Below are 22,788 nucleotides of genomic sequence, written 5' to 3'. Positions count from 1 at the left end.
TCAGCAATTTCAGACCCCGCCCTGTTGAAGTATTATCATAAGGCAGCTTTGGTGAGATAAGGATCTTCCACTTCATAGGCCCAGGCCGAATCCCAGCCATCGCGAGCCGTCAGTAACTAAATTTCCATTTGCTTATTTTAAATCGTAGCTGGCCTGTTAGAGTGCAATTTTAACGCGTTTTTCCCATATCCAGTGCTTTGCTGTTCTGTTGACGAGAGTTCGCAAGAGCCTAAACCTCACTGTAGATAACTGTAACATCCATTATGATCTACAATTATGTACATATGCTATTTGGTCCACAGCACTGAAGACGTCCCGTGTACCCCGCTACTCACTGGAGCCGGCGTAGTAGACGGTGTACTCGCGCTGGCTGCCGAAGGTGCCGGAGGTCACCTTGTCCACCACCACGTGTGTGAAGATGAGGTCGCGCTTGTAGAAGACGGGCTTGTCGTTGTTGTGCGCCACGGCGCCGTCCAACAGAGGGTGCGACTGGATGAACGTCAGTACGGTGTCTGTGGAGCGTGACAGAGTGGTGTCACGTCAGACGACACGCCAGACAGCACGTCAGAATGAGCAGCGTCACAGAGTGATGGCGGGGTGACATCCGGGACTAGGAAGCACAAGTATTGTATCTGGTGAGCATTGTAGAAATCGACACAAGTGATCAAAACAATAAATCAACATCAGATCACAATTAACCCATACTTCAAAGATAGCATCACATGCAAGGCTCGCAATATCATTCATCTCCTACAGGCTGGCTTTCATCGTCTTCAACTGATCAAACAAAGTCTGCTGTCAACATCTACATCATCACATCATCCGAGCCGCCTCATGCGTGGTTGCCACAAATAAACCACTCTGCGAGACGTTTCCGCCGGCACCCGATCATCCGACCCAAACGTCGATCGGCCGATAGAAGCCAAGCCGGCAGTCAGCTCCCCAGGGATATCACAATTTCTGGCCTACTCAAACAACGTAACAGAAAAACATTGGAACTTAAGTGGAATATTTTTCAGCGGCACAAAAACAACTGTGGTTCGCAGCCGGCCAAGCATACGCCGCGGCGGGGCGGGACCAAACAGAGCGCTCGCCAGACCGCACACGAATGTTGGCGGTTCGGCCGACCCCGCCACCACCGCAGTCGCCTCTCAGGGAGAGTGAGTTCGAGCGGCCAATATTTCCGACCAATATTAGACCGGCGCAAAGGGGAGAGACCAGCAGGCTTCGGAGGGGGGGGGGGGGAGGGAACAGCCGCGGTAGAAGAGGGAGCTGTCGGGGATTAATAACGACTAAATTGGTCAGACAGCGTGATCGAGCACAATTTTTCAACCAGATGGTGCTTTATTTTTCCGCGGCCTATGTTTCAAAAAGGTGATACCCGCATTTTTAGATTTATGAGAAATCAAATCAAAACACTTGGCGTTACATGCATAACAAATAACAGGGCAAACCGATTCTCTTGCTGTGATTCAGGGGGGGGGGGGGGGGCAGGGGGCGTTGACAGCGGGGGCCATCCTGAGCCCTCAGTTCACTACTCGATAGGCTACGAGCGAGTTCTGATCCTATAACCCTAATCCACAGCCTCTGACGCGACCCGACCCTGACACGGAGTTCGCACATACCGGGCAGCGTCTGCGTGTCATTGACGCACTGTCCCGGCCTGGGCTCGGGCACGGCTGACTTGCTGACTGGCAGCCACGCCGAGCTGGACGTCTTCTGCTCCTTGAACTTGCCGTCAAACGCTTCCTGCGAACAGCACCAGCGGCAGGGTCAGAGCCGAAGGATCTGGAGGGTCAGCGTGGAACCACGCGTGGCGCCACAGGTCAAAGGTGACGAGCAGAGGTCAAAGGTCGCCGTCCCGGCGCGATATCAAAGTTTCAGGTGGCCGGTGGGCCGGGACGCGTGTAACATTGATGTCGGACGCGGTGGTGGGTAGTAGAGGCCAGTTCAGACGGTACGTGAGGGAGCACTAACGGGGTTCGGGGAATCAGACGGGGAGGGGAGGGCAGCGAAGGGACAGGGGTGATACAGGTGGTTCACAAACGTAGGTACTGTGTTTGAATGGAAGAGAAGAAAAGGCGTGTGAATAAAAATATATCACTACATCCATTTCAGCCGATTTGGGAGACAACAAAATATACTTCATCTTTCATCTCATAAAATAATACCCAAAGAAGCAGTAAGGCAACCACACAGGTAGCATCAACATCCGTCCATACAACGAGCATTCTCAGAAAGTGAGTCTCAGTACAAGAATTACATCAAAGGCATATACATCAGGCGCTCCTCTGATCCTCCTGTCCTCTAGGAACTTTGTTTCGTCCATTCCGGATAATTAATAAGCTACATCAGGGCGGAATACCCACCACATTCATTACTATCTGGCTCACCTGAATATCTCTGAGAGTGAAGGAGCAGACTGCCGAGCCCATCAGACCGTTCATGGATGTGGTGAACACGGCGTAAAACTGGGTGTCGTCACCAGGGACCTTGTAGATGGATTCTGAAAAAGACATGAGAGAAGGCAGAGTCAGAACAATCGTGAGATCATACAGTGGGCTGGGTAGTACAGGGGGGATGATGGTAAAAGAGTGTTTGTTGAAAGAGAGGAAAGATAGAGGAGAAAAGAGAGAGGAGAGAGAGGGAGAGAGGAGAGAGGTCACCTGAAAAAAACCCTGCGCATTGCCAAGTACACGCACTTTACCTAACATATATCCCAAAGCACACCAGCACATCTGCTAAATAGCGCCTGACAACCCCGATTCGTCGAACTGACCTGGAAGACGACGAACATGACAGACAAGTCATCATTGGCTTCTGACTCACACGCATACACCACTCCCCCCCCCCCTCCACGGGTCACTGGAAACAGTGAGTCACCTACGCGACACCCCTCCCCCCTCCGGTACGGGCGGAACCCCCCTCCCCTCCCCTTGTGTACGACACAGCTCCATGGCATGATTGGACCGCCAAATAGGCCCCGACAGGACCCACATGGAAGTGGCCATTACACGTTAATGACTCGGCGCAGCACAGCTAACGACCTGCATGACAGGCCAATGGTCAGAGAAACAATTACAGACAATAACGAAACGACGAAAGGCGTATAATGCGTTGCGTGACGGGGCTGTTAGAAACATTGTAATTTCGTTCATATGTATGCATGGTAGTTTAATGGGCAGACATTTGTTTCTGTTATTTTTAGCGGAAAGGTTCACGTGCATACCGCTAGCATTGGGACGGTGATGGGCGTAATTGCTTATGCTCCCGAAGCACAAACTAAACTACTTAGCTACCTACTCCAACCAGTAAAACCAAGGCCCTCTAAAGTAAAACGCCTTTTGGGCGAAGAACGAGCGAGCGAGATAGTGAGCCCTGCACGTGCAGAAGGGCGAGAGGGTACTTCCAACGGGCTTGTGCAAAGCACCCTTCTAACCGGTCGCTAGCGGTGTACCAAATTTGAACGCAATCGGCCCAGCTGTTCCTGAGATCTGGAAGCGGCATTCTGCACGTGCGCACGTGCAAACGGGGTCCAAAATGACTTTTGCACGGCACCCTACTAACCGGTCCTCAACCGTGTACCAAATTTGAGCGCAATCGGCCCAGCCGTTCTCGAGATCTGGAAACGCCCCCTGCACGTGCGCACGTGCAGTAGCACCCTAACCGCAACACATGAGAATGCATTGGCTGGTGGGTGCCTACCTGTATGCCAAGTTTCAGCGAAATCGCCCCAGTAATTACCGAGTTACTGAAATGGGAACAAATTTGGCACCTCTTATTGTTGTATTTTGCACGTGCAGTGGAGGTCACTCACATAGATGAAGAGTATCCGACCTTTGGTAGAAGGGATGCAGCTACCCTATAAAAATGACCGCAAGACAATCGCTCAAGCCGTTGCTGAGATATGGGCCTCTCAAAATCATTACTTTTGCAAAACTGCTTGAACACCCTTGACTTTTCACGTGGCACGTGCCACGGCGGTCACTGAGATGTATCAAAAGTAGTCAATTACGGGGTAGAAGGGATGGGGCTACCCAGCAAAAAAGACCGCAGGCCATTCGGTCCAGCGGTTGCTGAGATATAAGCCTCTCAAAAGCGTTACAGGCCGGGCCGGGCCGGGCCGGGCCGGGCCGCTCATACTGAGATTTTTCCGTTATATTGAAAAGACTTCGCTTCGCTCGCTGCGCTCGCTCGCTCGTAATCACCCGCCTTCACAAATTATTAATCTAGTGGTCGACAAGCATTTCCTTCGTAGGTTTATGGCCTTGAGCACTTCGAACACAGGGTCCGTATCATATCAGGACGTGAAGTAATTCTGCAACGTTCGATCATAACAGCTCACTAAGAAAAGAACGTCAAGTCTATCATTATGATTATATATGTTGTTGTTGAGCTGGGACGGATTCATTTGGCAAAATATTGTTCAAACACCAGCTTTAAGTTTTTATTGGTAGCTTTCGGAAGCGTTACAGCTTCCTTCGTCAGCCTTGGATAGAATTCTTAAAAAGACAGATAAACACGTAAATACAAAACAATTCAAAATTCAAAAACGCCACTTAAAGTTAAAGTGGCGCAGATATTCGAGAAAAGCTCGTTTCGTAATTCGTAGCGTTCCACTTCGTTGACGAATTCGCGTACATGAGTAAGCACAATAAACAAAAATACACCGCACGAACATTGAACTATCATTTAGTCGCCTAGCCGAGCACACGATACACATCTGCCACCATGACACCAGGTTTCACATTCAGCACATTACCTCTCGCCTTGTCGATAAAAATACCCTCTTTGATTTTTCGTTTCCTCCAGTCAGACTCGTAAGCTAAGACTTTCACATCTCCCCAAGCGACACAGTGGCCCGTTTCTATAACATGTTTGGCTAGTCCTGAATGATTCTCGTCCAAGTTGCGTATCGCCCTCTTGTGCTCTGTTTCTCGTTAGGCGGCACGGGCGGACATCGATAGCAGCGCCTCTATCGGTCAATAGGGAAAGCTGGGCTGTAGGCGACGAAATACCGCTGAGTTGTCACACGTTGAATAGGTTTATAGACATCCGTCTTGTGAAAAAGTTGAACTTTTGCCTTCAATATTTCTACAGGCAATTTTAGAAGTGTCTTCACATAGATTACAACACCGTTTAGATTATTGTATTCACTTCAAGCCTTCCCTATTGTTCTTGATGATGCGGGAACTATTTCTAATTAGTATTTCTAGCTTAATGAAAGAAGATATTGTGCAAACGATGAAAAAAGCATAGATGGAAGATTTAAATGCAATTTTCTCTAGCAATTAATGGTAAATTCTCTACAGATCAAGGAAAAGATGCATGCTAACTGATAATTTAAAGTTCTTGGGGCCAGTTGTTTTCTTCTTTTCTTACGTCGCCCCAATGGCCGCGAATGCACTTGTGATAACGCCTATCGTCTCGCTTTAATACTACGACACGTTTCTCCTATGTAAATTTTTTCACACGCACACTCATATTGGTAGACCAAGCCCGTCCTGTGACACATGTCCCTCTTGTCCTTGGGGTGCACCAGAAAGCTTTTCAAATTCCTCTCTGGCCTGGTAGCAACCCGGGCAAACGGTTTGACCGCGCGTGTAACTCTCTCCGTGACCCCCTTCACGTAAGGTAGAACAACTAAAGGCTTGTCCGTCTGCTCCTCTCTAACCCCAGTCCTCTTTGGTCTGGCTAGTTTCCTGCGAGTGGCCTGAATGAAATGTTTTGGATAGTTGTTAGCCTTAAGTGCCTTATCTATGTGACCCGACTCAGCCTCCCTACTCTCCTGACATGATACGAAAGTTTCGCCCCTCTGTACCAATGACCGAATCACCGACTCCTTGTGCTGTTTACTGTGATGTGAGTTAAAATTTAGGTAGCTATCTGTGTGTGTTGTTTTCCTGTATACTCCTGTCATCACCGTCCCGTCCTCCCCCCTCCTCACCTCTACGTCCAAAAATGGAAGAATGCCGTGAGGAGGGGGGAGGAAAAATGGAAGAATGTAGAGGTGAGGAGGGGGGAGGACGGGACGGTGATGACAGGAGTATACAGGAAAACAACACACACAGATAGCTACCTAAATTTTAACTCACATCACAGTAAACAGCACAAGGAGTCGGTGATTCGGTCATTGGTACAGAGGGGCGAAACTTTCGTATCATGTCAGGAGAGTAGGGAGGCTGAGTCGGGTCACATAGATAAGGCACTTAAGGCTAACAACTATCCAAAACATTTCATTCAGGCCACTCGCAGGAAACTAGCCAGACCAAAGAGGACTGGGGTTAGAGAGGAGCAGACGGACAAGCCTTTAGTTGTTCTACCTTACGTGAAGGGGGTCACGGAGAGAGTTACACGCGCGGTCAAACCGTTTGCCCGGGTTGCTACCAGGCCAGAGAGGAATTTGAAAAGCTTTCTGGTGCACCCCAAGGACAAGAGGGACATGTGTCACAGGACGGGCTTGGTCTACCAATATGAGTGTGCGTGTGAAAAAATTTACATAGGAGAAACGTGTCGTAGTATTAAAGCGAGAGAAACAGAGCACAAGAGGGCGATACGCAACTTGGACGAGAATCATTCAGGACTAGCCAAACATGTTATAGAAACGGGCCACTGTGTCGCTTGGGGAGATGTGAAAGTCTTAGCTTACGAGTCTGACTGGAGGAAACGAAAAATCAAAGAGGGTATTTTTATCGACAAGGCGAGAGGTAATGTGCTGAATGTGAAACCTGGTGTCATGGTGGCAGATGTGTATCGTGTGCTCGGCTAGGCGACTAAATGATAGTTCAATGTTCGTGCGGTGTATTTTTGTTTATTGTGCTTACTCATGTACGCGAATTCGTCAACGAAGTGGAACGCTACGAATTACGAAACGAGCTTTTCTCGAATATCTGCGCCACTTTAACTTTAAAGGGACTATCCCACCTTTAACATGGGGTTTGAGTTGAGATAGCCAAGTTTGCGGCGAGGTTCAGAAACCACTATCTATCTAGGTTGCAACCCCCGCGGCCTCTTGGTGTTGAAGAAATTCGTTCCCTTCATTTGAAAATGGGCCTTGTACAAGGCCCTATCTTCAACATGGAGCGACCGTTAGTGTGACGTCACCTCGTTTAGTCATTCTGATTTAAATGGGTTTGTTCGTTGAAAAATGGCTTAAAACTTGGTCTGAACTTTGTTGTGGTGCCTACAGAGTAAAAAGAATCAGCTTTATGACAGTAATGTGGCCTGGGGAAGGAGGTAATTTTGGGCTGTGGCGTCACATATTTGAAAGTTTGTGTTTGGAATATGGGAAGCCTAAGATGTTTAATGAAAAATAAATGCCAGAACCGTGTTCCTGGTCATCCAATCTATAAAGTCGGGCACAATTTAACTGGTTTTAACAACATTTTAGAAGGTGGGATAGTCCCTTTAAGTGGCGTTTTTGAATTTTGAATTGTTTTGTATTTACGTGTTTATCTGTCTTTTTAAGAATTCTATCCAAGGCTGACGAAGGAAGCTGTAACGCTTCCGAAAGCTACCAATAAAAACTTAAAGCTGGTGTTTGAACAATATTTTGCCAAGTCAAGTCTATCATTACTTTGCTACGTCAATCCCTACGGTTTCGCCAGGGGAGGAAAGTGGCAGTAGAAGGGGAGGGGGAACAGTTCCGCCATGGGCCAGTCCTCCATAGACCGGTACCCAGTGGCTGCAAACGGCGCGCGGCACGGGCCGCCGCTGCCGACGCCTGGCACAAATGACAGCCGTGGTCCATGTGGCCGCCCAACACGCACACGCCGACCATCTTCCAATCTAACAGACCCAGGCCTGTCCACAGAAACACTCACGGTCTCCTCCCTGCCCACAGTCAGTCAGTCCGTCCAATCTAACACACACAGTCCCGCCTATACACAGTCACCATTCCGTCCTGACCCACCACCAGCGCGCCCGTCTCTCCCTGTTCCACTCCGTCCAATCCACTCGACACAGCCCGCCTCTGAACACATCACCGCCCATTTCTTCACCCGGCGACACCGCCCGGCCGTCCAGCCCTCCTCAGAGACACATCAGCCGCCTCCCCAACCACCCCTGTCGCCGTCACAGCCGATAACCACCCGTTCCACGACCGTACCACCTGGCTCCGCGACAGGCATCTGCCCGGCCACCAGCACAGACGATCGAACCACGCGACATAAGTCGGAAGTTATCACCCGGTCGTCTGGGGACCACTCCGGTGACCTCCAGTGACCTCTGTGAACTTTAAGAGCTTGACGGACGATCTAACCAGCACCGCCCTCGCAATCACCACCACAAGTGAGACGAGCATTGGTTGGCACGCACTAGAAGCCACTAGCTGGAATAACAACGTAATCCCTACTAGCAATGGTCAATACCGTCCCTGCTCCACTGAGGACTGCAGTGGGGTCACAGCTTCCACATTGCCCTTCGAGCCGATCAGAAAGAGCGGAGCCGGCCCCTGGAGTGTCTCGGTAAGCTCCATAACGACAGCTTACAGATCCTATAACACGGCCGGTGACACTGGCGAGTGGCACCGTTAGCTCTGCGTTGGAGACCAGGTGGACAGATCGCAGGCGATAGAGGAACATACGCGCGGCAATGGTGATAATAGGGACTTCTAAGGGAAATGAGGATGTAGGGAGGGGAACTGCATCGGCGAGGAAATAGGAAGGGCACCAAAGCTAGTCGAAAATTGGCAGCGTAGGCAACACCCTGATAAACTTCGCTTAATTGTTGAATGTGGCGATAAACCAATAAACTTGATACAGTAGGGGTTAAAAAATAGGTCAAAATGGTTGCAAAAATGATAACAACCTACCCTAGGCTTGCTCAGCACGATATGCAATTCACAACTTCGAGCAAGGTGAATCGTACACTACACACACGCAAACACATATCATAACGAACTCAAGCTTCGGAAAATCAGACTTCAATGTTACACACAAACGTGGGCCACCCTGATGAACTCACGTATTTCGTTGAAGTAGAAGGGGAACTCGCCGGGAATCGAGCAGTTCAATCGTGCCTTGACATAGGTGGCCCAGTTCTGGTTCAGAATGTTCTTGCCCCCCGTGTCCTTCTTACAGACGCGAGCCACGCTGTGGAAGGAGGAAGTGTTGTCAGATGCGTAGGGTAAATGAGGGGTAACTGAAGAAAGAGATAGGAGGGAGAGGGAGAGAAAGAGGGAGAGGGAGAAGGAGAAGGAGAAGGAGAGGGAGAGGGAGAGGGAGAGGGAGAGGGAGAGGGAGAGCGAGAGCGAGAGCGAGAGCGAGAGCGAGAGCGAGAGCGAGAGCGAGAGCGAGAGCGAGAGCGAGAGCGAGAGCGAGAGCGAGAGCGAGAGCGAGAGCGAGAGCGAGAGCGAGAGAGAGAGAGAGAGAGAGAGAGAGAGAGAGAGAGAGAGAGAGAGAGAGAGAGAGAGAGAGAGAGAGAGAGAGAGAGAGAGAGAGAGAGAGAGAGAGAGAGAGAGAGAGAGAGAGAGAGAGAGAGAGAGAGAGAGAGAGAGAGAGACGAGACAGGACGGACGGACGGACGAGGAGGGAGAGAAGGAAGAGAGCATTGTTGATTCATCATGAAAATGCACACAAAGGTTATCCTTTGATAAGTTGTTACGAGACTGTTACCAGCAAAACATGATAGAAGTGCATCGTAACCTCACAGTAACCCAATCCCCGACATCCGCACACATCCATCGCTGGCGCTCTGAGATACTCAGGCCCAGCCTTGGTGCTGATAAATGAAGTTATCACGGCGCCCGTCGGCGCCTTGGCAGTCATGTAATCACAGTCGACATTCCTTTCAGGGCGCCGCCGCCGGGCCGCTTCGGTCGCTATTGTTCACGGTGAGTTTCCGAGTCATGCACCATGAACGGCTTCATCATTCACACCGGCCAATCGCCGCCCATTCGTGGCAACAATGAAGCCCCGGCCGCATACCTGGCCAGTGTTGACCGGAACTCAGTGCAGCAATTCAGACAATGGTGCCGGCAGGCTGCCTCGGTCGGCCGAGGAAGGGGCGCTGATGAGTGCACTTCTTAATCGAGCCGGACCAGGTGTCTTTAGATTGATTATTTTTTGAAGATGGGATGGAATTTAGGTGCGTCTAATAAAGCTGCAGAGGAGTGGAATGAGAAGACAAGATGAAAACCGCTGCTGAATGGAATTTGACACTACCATACGTAAAACAACGGCAAAGTCAGACTGCCGCCATCTGATCCATAAGTAACTCGAAACCCAGTTTATGTAGTTATTCGAACTGTTGATCTAATTTTAGACGACAAAAGGGTCCTAAAGCGCACGGACACCTCCCACACTAATCCAAAGCACAGGCGTCACCCGTGCCGCCGGCCAAGACGAACAACCGTCTGGGTCTTGACGGACGGCCCGGCCAAACTAGCCTATTGGATCCACTGCGGGTGAGCCTGTCAAAGTCGGGTCGGTGGTGTGCGACCGACCAACACTGGTCGAGGGGCGAGGGATTCTGAGCAGACTACCCTTCCCAGTGACTGCAGGGTGGCAGGTCCGGAGATCTAGAATGGGGAGCGAGAGAGATGTGTAGGAGGATATGACAGTGGATGAGAATTAACAGCATAATCAAGCTGTGAGCGTTGCCGACAATCAGATTGTGGCGAGATGATTTCAAGTCACAACAATCATAGTTTTTGGTCAGAGGCGTATAAGTTGTCGGATTTGACGAGCCAATCTCTTTTTGAATGCAGTGTCAGAAATAACCAATTCAACTTCGAAATGAATTACCGAGGAGTGCGTGGGAACTAGGAGGTTCTGGTAAATTGTTTCCACATTTAGCACTTCTCATACATACTTCATCCACTCTTTACAAAGGGCGCCTCTCAGTCTTACTAATCTCACCCACAAAGACATCTCAATTCAGGATGAATGTGCAGAATCAACTGAACAAAAGAAACGACATCCAACTGTTCTGGGGGTAATTGACATCAGCCTGCGGCCGCCCACATGGATGTGTCCCGTTCCGACTGAGAGCTCAGTCCATGGATGAGTCACGGACTCAGAAACGATTCGGCGTCACGCCCGTTTGGCCTCTAACCTATCGTGACGCGTCACAGACCAGAACGGGTCCACGGCATGGACCAAAACGGTTACGGCCGGTGCAGTTCCACTAAAAGCCGGGCCACTTCACTGGTCAGTGGCTAGATATGAAATGTCTGCTCTTGATGGTTCCAGCTAGCTTCGGCACTTCTCGTTGAAGGTTATGGGCAGACATCTTAAGCCAAGACCGCTTCAAAGCCACATTCATATGTGCCTCATGAAACAACACTGCCAGTCATCCTATCAAAAGTCCATATTTACTATTTGATGCTTATCTGCACCTCACTCAGTACTAGGTAAACCACCAGCTTGCAGACCCATGATACTCAACTATTGCACTCAGACATACGACAAACAGGGGCGTACCGCACGACGTTTGATTAGGACCAGCAACGGAGCACGTGGGTTCTGCTCGGCGGGTGACAGCTTACCGGGAGTAGATGGCCTTTCCGCAGTTGATGTACTCGAGGGCCGTCTCGCGGAAGAAGAAGTACACATACTCGCCGATATCGTACGATGCCACGAAGTTGGGCTCTGCGAAGGAGGGCGAGAGTCAATGTCTTGGAACTAAGAGGTGGGGAGGGAGGGAACACGAGCGCACCCGGCCGCACATTTTCAAAAGTCATGTCCCTCAGGCCTGCAATCGGGCTTGAGAACGTTGGACAAAGTTTGCTCTCCTTTTTAAATGTGTTTTGAAGCGGACGGAATGGAGTGTTGGCTTAAGGTTGACTAGATATCCGACAAAAGGTCTGATGTGGGCCGGCGTATCATTTGCTCGGCTCAGTAACCGGCTATCAATGGGAGACGGGAACAGTCCTCTAGCTCTGACGACGAAACAAGTAACAGCCGTGAACAAAAGTTACCGAATCCGGCCAACTTGGCGGCGGAAAGTGAAAAGAGACGGCCCGAGCACCACTGGGTGGCCAGAGCCAACTTCTGACGGCATTAACATATGCCACGGTGATCACAGGAACGAAAATACCGAGATATATGGGCAGCTATATGGAGCGATACTCAACACAAATAAACTATCCGGAAACTCATTCTGCAGCCTGACGCATAAGCAAACAAACAAGGAGGGGAAAATGTCTACTGCAGCGAATTTAAACATCACCATGCCAAAGAACACACAACTTTTTACTAAGTTCGACACACGTCACCAGACTAATTCGCTAAGGATATGATCGTTCACTCCCCCTTCGGTGAAATTTGAAATAAGTACCAAACACCACGCCCCCTTCCCCTAGAGCTAATTTAATAATAAACGTTTTCTTAAAGTTATTATGTGAGTCGGTCGGGGTCTTATGAAAAAATCCATGGAGCTTATCTGAAGCAGGCAACGCACAAACTCTGTCCATAAACCATATGAGGAGTAACCCCACCCCAGTCCACTCTTCACTTACTGTCCAGCCACTTGCTGTCGTACTTGATGGTCCTCTTGAAGAGGTACTGCTGCCGCTTGGTGGTGGTGTTGTAGAGGTCGGTGCGGAAGATGACGTTGTCGGCCTTGGTAAACTCTGCTACCGTGCCGGAGTAGAGGCCGGCCAGATCGCCCGGGTTGCCGTGCTCCACCCACACGGCCGTAGAATTGTCGTCCGGGTCGAACGGACACTTGGCGATGCCGTTACCGATACCGGGTACGTACTCGGTGCGCGGTAGGTTGGTCAGGTTCGCCTGGGGGTAAAAGGTCAAAGGTCAGACTCAGACGAGGCCGAGGGGGTGTTATATAAGTCGGGTTCCAGTACGGGCAGAAGAGTGAGGAGGTCCAGGATACCTGCAAGTCACACGGTTTTTATATACATGCATTGCCATTCGGTGTAATAAGGGACCCATAATTTTCGAGAGAAATAGTGCGCAGCGGATCTTTGCTTTTGTACATTTATGCATTAAAAAGATTCAATTTATGCAAGCTGGGAAGAATACTCTGAAAAGTGAGTAATCGGAGTTAAAATAGAGCACATTTTCCTGTCGTTGACACCGTCAGTAACTTCCTGTGAGGCTCCACATCCACCTTCCACGTAAGCTTCCATGAGTCACCCATCATGACTACATCGGAAACCTCGCAGAATGCCTAACAAGGCGTGTCGGTTAGTGCTACACGCCCCAGTTTCACTAACTAGCCCGTCACCTCCCTCCCCACCCCCTCGCGTGCCAGCGGCCGGTCGCAGCCATCGGTCCACCGACCACGCTCGTCGCAATCGACGCCCCTGGCACGCCGTCGGTGACGACTGCGGCTGGCTGATAGCACGCGGCGGCCCGTCGGCGTCGATGGCGCGGGGGGGGGGGGTGACGACAGGGGGTCACGGGCAGCGGGCCGGGTGATAAAGGTCGGCGGCTGCGGTCAATCAGAGCCGTTAGAGGTCCCTGAGGCCAGCCGGCAGCTGGCAGGTGTGAGGAAATCGATACAGCAAACACGGGGTATCAGCCGGCTGGCGGTCCCTGGGCTGTGAAATACGGGCGGTGACTGGCAGACGCTGCTCGCTAGTTCTCGCAGCTAAGTAACTGAAGGCATCCCAAAACCACCTGGCTCATCTTCATCACAGCTCCAACCTACTGCAGCATCCCGAGGTGCGCCAGATTCGCCGTATACGTCGCAGTGACGGCAAACGTGGCGCGTAAAAAGTGCCGGCGCGGCGGGTGGCGCACTCGCCGCGATTTCCCCCAGGAGCGCCGACTGCCGCCGCACGACGCTTTATAGATGCCGCCGCCGAATAGCTAATCGCGCGGAAATCCAAACTATCGCCATTGCCGTCTGCGCCGTGATTTACGCCACCTTGGCCGGGTTTAATATCTAAATTGAAAGGGCGGTCAGTGCTGAAGAGGGCCGGGATGAGAGGAAGAAGGGAGGAGAGATGAAGGATGGGGAGGGGCGGATCTCCCCAGGGAGAGGAGGTGAGGGGATGTCAGAAGTGCCCGGTAGAGTGGAGAAGAGATATGACGTCCTCCGGGTCCGTCGAGAGGGCGGAGGGCAGCATATTGGCGGGGAACAAAGAGGGTCAACAATGATACACGCCTTCCAGGTACGCCCGAACCTAACAAGAAAAGGAGCCGCGCACGGGTTCATGACTGTATAATTTATATGATTTGACAATTCAATGAATCACTACCATTCTCCATAATTAAATTCTGCGAATGCCAAATCTGACATGCCAATTTAAATACCACTCTCCAGGAAATGGCCATCGCTCAGTCGATAACTTCATTACCTAATGACGCCGACCTTCACGTGTCTGCGCTTACCATGCTATCAAACGCCATCCCCATGGACACTGTTACCGCGTCTGCCAGCAGTTCACTCCTACCCTTGCCCTCTCGCTCCTCCCCTATCCGTCTGTCTTGATCTGCCACGACCCCGTCGCTCCCAACCACGAGCGGTTCATATTGAGCTCACTTAACCATTCATCGTGTCTCCTCCCGAGTGTCTCCAGCCGCCTAATGAGGCTCAGAGACGCCGCCGAGACAAAGCGTCCATCTCCGTCGGGCGGCGCGTTTCCGTGCCGTCGTCGGCGGCGGCGACGGGTCCGACGGGGTCGCCGCGTGCCACCAGAGCGGTCACGACATGGTAGTGGTCCGGATCGGGTCGGCTCTGAGCGGCCCATGCATGATACATATCCCATGCATAGCAGCCAGAGGCCGGTCAGGACTGAGTGCTGGGGAAGGGCCACGGGCGTAGGAACGTCATGAAAAGTGGGTGGGCCACCCTGTCAAGGGGCCTCCTTTTCCAGGGGGCCTCCTATTTTCAGGGGCCTCCAACTTTTGCCTCGTCCTGCTGGCTGCTTTCAAGTATGACCTCCAAATCTAGGTTATGAGCTCGGGCAGATGTACCCAGGGGCGTAACCGCTTAACCCTATTCCTGGCGGGCTCCGCCGGGACAAGAAACTGGCGGGGGGGGGGCCGATTCGGCCCCCCCCCCCTGAGATCTCGAGAACGAAGCAAGATTGCGACAAGCGGTAAACGGCATCGGATACGCATGGACAAGGTCTACAATTTTTGCTAAGGTCATTTTCAGGTCAGGTCAAAGATGACGTCACAGGGGTCGAAAAAGTCAAAATGGCGGCGCTAGATATGGAGAGAGTTTTTCTCGAATAACTTTCGAATTGGTCAAGATAGGAACAAACTAAGGGCATCATCGTGATCCTCTTGTCAATCCGCATCGAATGATATATATGTTGACCTCGAAAGGTCAAGGTCAAAGGTTGACCTCAGGTCACGTGACCTCGAGGTCATCATGTATATCATTCGATGCGTCTTGACGAGCTGAACACAATGAGACCATCCACGCGTCTGTATCTTGTTCCTGTACGGAGTTATTGGCCAAAAACCTTTGGTGACCTTTGATGACGTCACATGACCTCACAGCTGCCCAACAGCAAAACAGACCTCAAGGTAGTGAAGGTTGATCGTATATGAAGTCATGTATGGTATATGGGGCCATTCCGACCCGTTTTAGTGGTAAAAACAGGGAGTTGATTTTTCCCCCATTGACTTATAATGGGGATGTCGCGAAACTGACCTGACCTTAGGTCACCGATATCAAAATTCCGAGATATACAAATTGCACATACTGGTACCCTAACTAAAGCCTGAAGAGAAGAAATTGATCGGTCAAAAACTCTAGCTCTGGCGTGATTGCAAACTTTTCTGAGGTAGGGTCACCAAACCGCCTCTGGTGACCTGACCTGAGGTCAGATCAACTCAAAATTTTCAGACATGTTGCGTAGAAGCCTTTTAGGAACAGTCAGAAAATTTGAGCTTCCTAGCTCAACGCGTTTGGGAGAAATAACAAAAAAACCTCAGGGGGGGGGCTCCTGAGGCCCCCCCCCCCCGCCAGGAATAGGGTTAAGCGAACAGTGCGGAAAGTCCGCGCACCATTTTTAAAACTTATTCCCCCTCCGATTTTTTTAGAATCTATTTGCCGCAAACGGCGCATGACCCCTGAAAACCCTTACACAAATGTCTTCCTCGTTTCCCAGGTGCCCCCATTAGCTTCATAGGCGCCCTCTTTGGCATATAAGCGCCCTATGTATAGTCATCAGAGACATCCCTATATGTCCCACAGTCGCCCCGTTGTCGCATACAATGTGCACTTATCATAGACGTCTATCTTTTATGGACACTTGAAGGCGCCTCTCTTTGCCGTGCCGGCGCTCCTGTTTCTTATGAATGCACCCCCAGGCCCCATGGCATTGATCAATTGCAGTCTGCAGATCTCTATTGCATGTGGACGCCCATATATGTAGGCTTCAGAGGCGCCCCTCTTTCGCATTGAGGCGCCCCTATGGGCTTCATAGGCGCCCCTCTATTGCACGTAGGTGCCCTACTGTCTCAGAACCGCTCCCCTTTGGCATGCAGACGCCCATCTTTCGTACGGAGGAGTTGCTGTGGTTCTTAGAGATTAGACTTAGAGGTGCTCCCAGACGCAGATGGGGCTCTCGGAGTCGACAGTGTGGGACCTTCAGTCGCTGATGGGTGCCTGCCAGATGTGGACCCTCGGAGACGCCGGTATGGGGCCCTCAGAGATGCCGGTATGTGGCCCTTAGAGACACCGGTGTGGAACCCTCAGATACTTCAGTGTGAAGCTCTTACAATTGCTGGTGTGGAGCTATGAATGCGCTGGCTTAAATCGCTCAGAGGCCGGTACATGGACATTAGAGCTCAGTGAGAGCTTGTGGTGCCTTCAGTGGCCTTGTGGAGCCGTTAGACATCAACATGGTGCTCTCAGGAGCCGGTGAGTCCTCGGAGTCACTGGGGGCCTTCAGAGCTCCGAGATACTGGTGTGGGGCCCTCAGAGGTGTCGGTGTGGGTCCTTCAAATGTACCTATAGAGCCTTGAGATGCACAGGTGTGGTGGCCCACAGAGGCGCCGGTGTGGGGCCCCCAGAGCCACCGATATAGGGCCCTAAGAGACACTAGTATGACCCTCAAAGGCGCCACTGTGTGGCGCTCATAAACACTGGTGTGGAGCCATCACAGGCGGGTGGAGCCGTTAGAGGCCGGAAAGGGCCCTTAGATGCCTACAAGGAGCCTTCAGAAGCCGGCGTGGCATCCTTATGGGGATAAGCGTGTCGGAACCCTTGAGGTGCTCTCATGAGCTCTGTGGGGCCCTACCGAGCCGTAATATGGCCACGGCCAGTTGCCGCCGCATGGCTCTTCGGACTATCATTCTCAGGGGCCTCATCTGCCTAGTTTGAATAGAAGGGCCTCTCAGACCATCAGTCTCATGGGCCTCCTCTGGCTAGTATAAATAGAAGGGCCTGTTAGACCATCAATCCTAGGGGCCTCCTCTGGTTAGTATAAATAGAAGAGCCTCTCAGACCATTAATCTCAGGGGGCTCCTGTGGACAGTATAAATAAAAGGGCCTCTCAGACCATCAGTCTCGGGGGCCTCCCTAGAAAAGTGTAAATGTGGATAGAGGGCCCCCTCAGATTCATTAGGAGTGAACCTCTCTGACTATCAGTCTCAGGGGCCTCTTGTGGCCAGTATGAATATAAGAGCCTCTCAAACCATCGGTCTCAGGGGCCTCTTTTGACTAGTGTGGATAGAGGGCCCTCCCAGACCACCGCTTTCAGGGGCTTCCAGTGGCCATTTATATGAACAGAAGGGCCTCACAGCCATCAGCCTCGGGGGCCTCTTCTGACTGGTGTGAATATGAGGGCCTCTCATACCATCAGTCTCAGGGGCCTCCTCTGCCTAGTGTGAATATAAGGGCTTCCCAGGCCATCAGTCTCAGGGGACTCTTCTGGCTGGTGCCGGATTGAGGGACCTCCTAGACCGAAAGTTTTGGGGGTCTCCTCTGGCCAGTATGAATAGAAGGGCCTCTCAGTCCATCAGTCTCATGGACCTCTTCTGCCTGGTGTGATTATAAGGGCCTCTCAGGTCATCAGTCTCAGGGGCCTCCTCTGACTACAGTGTAGATGGATAGGCCTCCCAGACCATCAATCTCAGGGGCCTCATCTGACTATTGAGGATAGAGGGGCCTCCTCTGACTAGTGAGGGTAGGGGGCCTCGGCTAGACCGCCAGTGTCAGGGGCCTATTCTGACTAGTGTGGATGGAGGGGCCTCCCAGACCACCAGTCTCAGACATCTGACTAGTGTGGATAGAGGGGCCTCCCAGACTGCCAGTGTCAGGGGCCTCCCCAGACCAGTGTGGATATTGGGGCCTCCTCGGATCCACTAGGGCCTCTCAGGCCATCAGTATCAGGGGCTTCGACTGACAAGTATGAACAGAGGGCCTCCTTGGATCCATCACGGCCCCTTGGAGTCCGTGCGTGGGGATTCGTGGAACTTATTTTTACGGAGTTTGTTTATTCTGGAAGGTGACGACGTCCTCTCAAATCGAGACGAGGGGCCTCGAGTAAAAAGTGGGTGGGCCAAAACACATGGTTGGCCCCCCCACCTCGAAAAGTGGGTGGGCACTTGCCCACCTGGCCCCCCCTGTTCCTACGCCTATGGGAAGGGCGCAGTGTGCGTGAGCTGGGTGGGTCGCAGGTCACGGATGGAATTTGGTGAGGACTACTTCTGCCATTGGGAATTCCACAATGACGAATACGGGAAACGGGTAGGAGAGACGACTGGTGAGAAAGGTTTTGAGTCTACCCATTTCATCCGTATCCCTAAAATGCAACAGCTCGTCATCTTTGCGCCACCAGCCGTACCTTTTGCCCAACAGCTCGTCCAACTGCACCGCTTTTCATCCAAGCCGCGCCACCACCCGTCCCTACTGCGCCACCACCGGTCCCCTCTGCGCTACAGCTCGCCACACCTGCGGCACCCTCGCCGCGCGGGCGGCAGCGCTGGGTGGCGGTGCTGACTCTAGCGGCGCGACTCGATCGTGATCGGATCAGGCCGCGGTCCGCGGCCGGCGTCAGCACATTCAGAGCGGCGAGAGGCGGCAGCAACCCTGTTAGCGTCGCCGCCACCGCCGCCGCCGAGGGGTGTGCTGTTAGCGACCCCGGCCGGGCCTGGTGAGGTGTCAGCTCTCCCGGGGGTAGCGCGGTTAGCGAGAGGAGGTGACGAGTTAAAACGGAGCTGTGATAAGGAAATATCGGCTTCCAGTTTCAATATGTATATAAAGGACAAAGGTATAACAAACTTATCCAATTTTAGCATCTTACGACAATGAAAAACGATATGACTGTCATTCTCTTGAACTAACTATGCATTGATCACTCGTTTTCCAAAGGAATTTCCTTGGCTTTGTCATTGCAAGCACATATCAACAATCGAATATTATGATATGGCCATACCTATAGTTTATGACATACAAAGGCGATGGCGCAGGCTTCGCAATGACTGAGCTATTGAAGTGATGGCTGCGGTCAGGCAAAACTCCCATCTCGAAGTCATCTACGAACATCAATAGCCCACAGTATCAACAGGTAGCGCCATACAGGCAAGAAGCAAAAGCCGACAGTGCAAGAATGCCAGACGGCATTAACAGTGACGAGGGCTTAAGAAACATCCCGACAACGTATTCCAGCCCAAATTGCTCACATCAAAGAACCCATTAGGTATATTCCAACTAGAATGATTCAACCGGGACGCACTTTTCTAAAGAACTCATTTTCTTTTCAAATCACCCTCTATTCGCCCCTCAAAATATCCCCGGTTCCAATAACGTTGTCCCTTTGCCAACATGTCCCCAGGGGCGGCGGTGCTGCGGGGACGCCTCACTGTCAGACGTGCCCCCGGGCGCTGCGCACCACGTGACCCACGCCGGCAGCAAAGAGTGAGATCACGTGACTACAACAGCGCCAGTTGAGAGGCCCGAGGCGGTAATGGTATCGGCGTCCCAGACGTCTCTTTTGTAGGCGGCCGATGATTGGCAGTATGGAAATTACAGTGCGACGCCCGCCGACACCACATACCACTGCTGCCAGGCGCCGCGCCGGCGTACGAGCAGCGAGGTCGATGGTTACAACGAACATCGCAAGCGGATGGAAAGGACTTACTGTGAACGACCAGAACAAAATGGACAAATAGGATCAACAGTGGATGGATACTGGAGCGCAGAAACCCCACGACAAACATCAGCCCCAGAGTCATAAATGCACGAGTGTTGCATAGGCAACAAGTATGATTGACGTTAATCCTATCATCACTGCCATAAACAGCAGCATATCGAGGCACACAGCACGACATTTATGCACTGTTGCAGCAAAGATACCCAGAACACATGCAATAAATATGCAGGTGAATGTGATTCCTATGCAGCGAAGAAAATACACGGTTTTGACAGACACCCATAAAAGCGTCAGCAATTAACTTGACAGGACGGATCGCTGAAAAAAGTCAACATTTTGATTAATGAGCCCACGTCTACATAGGTCGTTAACAGAAACGTTGCTCATCGAAGCTCCGATGCTATTTGCGCAAAGGTCGCTCATGGCTCATCAAATTAAACACTTTGATGGCCACAGCCCACAAGAAGCCTTCATCAAGAATTTGACAAAATGTTCCTTTCACAAAAACGCACCATCAGTCAATAAGAGCCGAGCCAATTCATAAAAACAAAAATAAACGTGCCAGTGACTTGTAGAAGGATAGCGAGGGAACTATATTCTATCGGGATCCATAACACTAAGTGTTACACTGGCAATGTTTTGTTACCGCGATGATCTACGACTATGAATCACAATGTTTTACCAGGAGCATTCAATACACTCGGGCGCTGGCCGACTGCTAACGACGTCGTACCGTTCCAAATCGCGCAGTAACTCCATCGCGCAGTAACTCCCGCTGGACGGTAGAGATACCGGTCTGCACGACAGCATCTCTGACGCTGCCTTATGGCCCGGCTGTCACATAAAACACGCAGACACACATACACACACATCGGGGCGGGCCGGAACAGCGACAGAAACATAAACCATCGGCGGCCACCGGGCTTTCAGCGGTGCGGTTTTGGCAGAGAGCTCGTGGCCGCCGAAGCGCAGTGACGACGGGGTACGCTCGGTCGGTTTCTGCGTCGCAATTCGAGAAATTCCTCCGAGGAATGTGCTTCCTCTGAAGGACGGATCACAGGCCGCTGGGTCCGCGGGAGAGGACCAGCGATCGAGCGAGCGAGCCGCACACGGCCGAGCGGAGCCCAATCTGAGCCGAGTGGCCCGCCGCGCCGGGCCGGCCGGCGGACGGGCGAGTTTTCCGGCCGGCCTCACACGAAAGGAGCCCCTCTGTTTGCCGTCACCGGGCAGAGCGAGAGGGTAGAGGGGACGGAGACCGTGATCGGGTGTCACCGGCAGGAGACACGGGGTAGGAGACAATGAGGGAGACACGGGGTGGGAGACAGGACGGGAGACACGAGATAGGAGACAAGGCGGGAGACACGGGGTAGGAGACAGGACGGGAGACACGGGATAGGAGACGGGACGGGAGACACGGGGTAGGAGACAGGACGGGAGACAGGAGACACGGGGTAGGAGACAGGACGGGAGACAGGAGACACGGGGTAGGAGACAGGACGGGTGGGACGCAGGATGAGAGACACGGGGTAGGAGACGGGACGGGAGACAGGGGAACGGGAGACATATCGATGGAACAGCACGGAAGTGCATAGTTCAGGGCCACCGTCCAAGAACACTTCCCAAAACGGAAGCAGAGAAGGAAACTTAAAAATGGAGTGTGCTGTGACAGCTTTAAATCGACTCATCAACTAGCCCGCATGCATTCGAGTCAGTAGTGACAGTTTGATGTACGACCTGAATGTGGCATGGCCATATCTTGCATAAGAAATAACCATGTGGGACAGCTCATGGTTAAAAGCTGTCATGCAAACTATGTATGCAACTTAACTGGGCGCTTTTAATCAGCGCGAGTGGACATTTATCAACAAAAGCGTGAAATATAAACGCCAGAGGACACGACACGTAATTGTAATTGCTATGAAAGTCATTAACAGCCCTAGGTGTTGATTGGGTGGTCCATTTAAGTTCATTATCTATGTATTTGAAATAACCACCGAGGGATCGTGGAATAACGACTGCAATGCAATATAAAACTCTTAAACGTGTAGGTCTGGTTCGAAGAGTTTGTTTCATAAAACAGTCACACAATTTGGCAGCAAGTGACATGAATGAATCATAGGACCGCAGCCAGCGACACGAGGACATCGCAGCTTTATTGAGTATTCCATGAGGCATTCATATAACGCCAGCGACGTAGTCCGTACTAGGTGACCGCTATGTAGAAGAACGTCAGCCACCGGGTGGGCCTATTGGCGTCCTAGACTGAATATTCCAGTCAGATTCCTATCAGACACCTACCTATCTGCTGAGCTGACAGGACCTCGTACCGAACTGTTGATATTCAACCATGATGTACCCACTTGCACCTGTCTCCCGTGCCCGTACTCACGTAGATGACGAGGTCCTTGGGGTTGTGAGCGTTGGTGCCGCAGACGTACAGTCGACTGCCGTCTCCCATCGGCTGAATCACCCGAATGTGGTTACGGCAATCGTAGTGCTGGAACGGAAACACAAGCAGTCAACACAAATGAGCATAAGGGAACACGGACAGAATTAGTGACGATTCATGTAAGTTAGCACGGTGTGAAAGGATAACCTGCAAGGATAATCTGCAACTGATATATAGAGCAAGACTCGGATAAGATTAAGCAGGTTTGCGGTCAGCAAGGAGTCATTGGTCAATCCTTCTAGTCAGCCTTTCCATCCACTCCGTCGGCCACCCATCACATCCTCACTGTCCGCGATGTACGGGCGGGCGGAGGAGCGGG

The 22,788-nt window shown here is 51.7% G+C and overlaps 1 protein-coding gene across 1 annotated transcript in view; it reads right to left on the bottom strand.

Annotated features, from left to right (window-relative positions):
• The window catches only part of LOC122365910 (semaphorin-2A-like), a 96,264-nt gene that overhangs the window by 6,331 nt on the left and 67,145 nt on the right, over nucleotides 1–22,788 (bottom strand). The window contains exons 6-12 of the mRNA XM_043337527.1: nucleotides 22,410–22,517; nucleotides 12,461–12,731; nucleotides 11,489–11,591; nucleotides 8,965–9,092; nucleotides 2,394–2,506; nucleotides 1,626–1,749; nucleotides 336–512 (exon numbers count right to left, since the gene is read on the bottom strand). Coding sequence (XP_043193462.1) covers nucleotides 336–512; nucleotides 1,626–1,749; nucleotides 2,394–2,506; nucleotides 8,965–9,092; nucleotides 11,489–11,591; nucleotides 12,461–12,731; nucleotides 22,410–22,517 — 1,024 coding nt within the window. The remainder of the gene's footprint in view (nucleotides 1–335; nucleotides 513–1,625; nucleotides 1,750–2,393; nucleotides 2,507–8,964; nucleotides 9,093–11,488; nucleotides 11,592–12,460; nucleotides 12,732–22,409; nucleotides 22,518–22,788) is intronic.

The sequence above is a fragment of the Amphibalanus amphitrite genome, unplaced genomic scaffold (assembly GCF_019059575.1).
Source record: "Amphibalanus amphitrite isolate SeventyFive unplaced genomic scaffold, NRLGWU_Aamphi_draft 000772F_arrow, whole genome shotgun sequence".
NCBI classification, from domain to species: Eukaryota; Metazoa; Arthropoda; class Thecostraca; order Balanomorpha; family Balanidae; genus Amphibalanus; species Amphibalanus amphitrite.
Note: the sequence above shows the minus strand (reverse complement) of the source record. Positions and strands in the feature narration are given on the sequence as shown.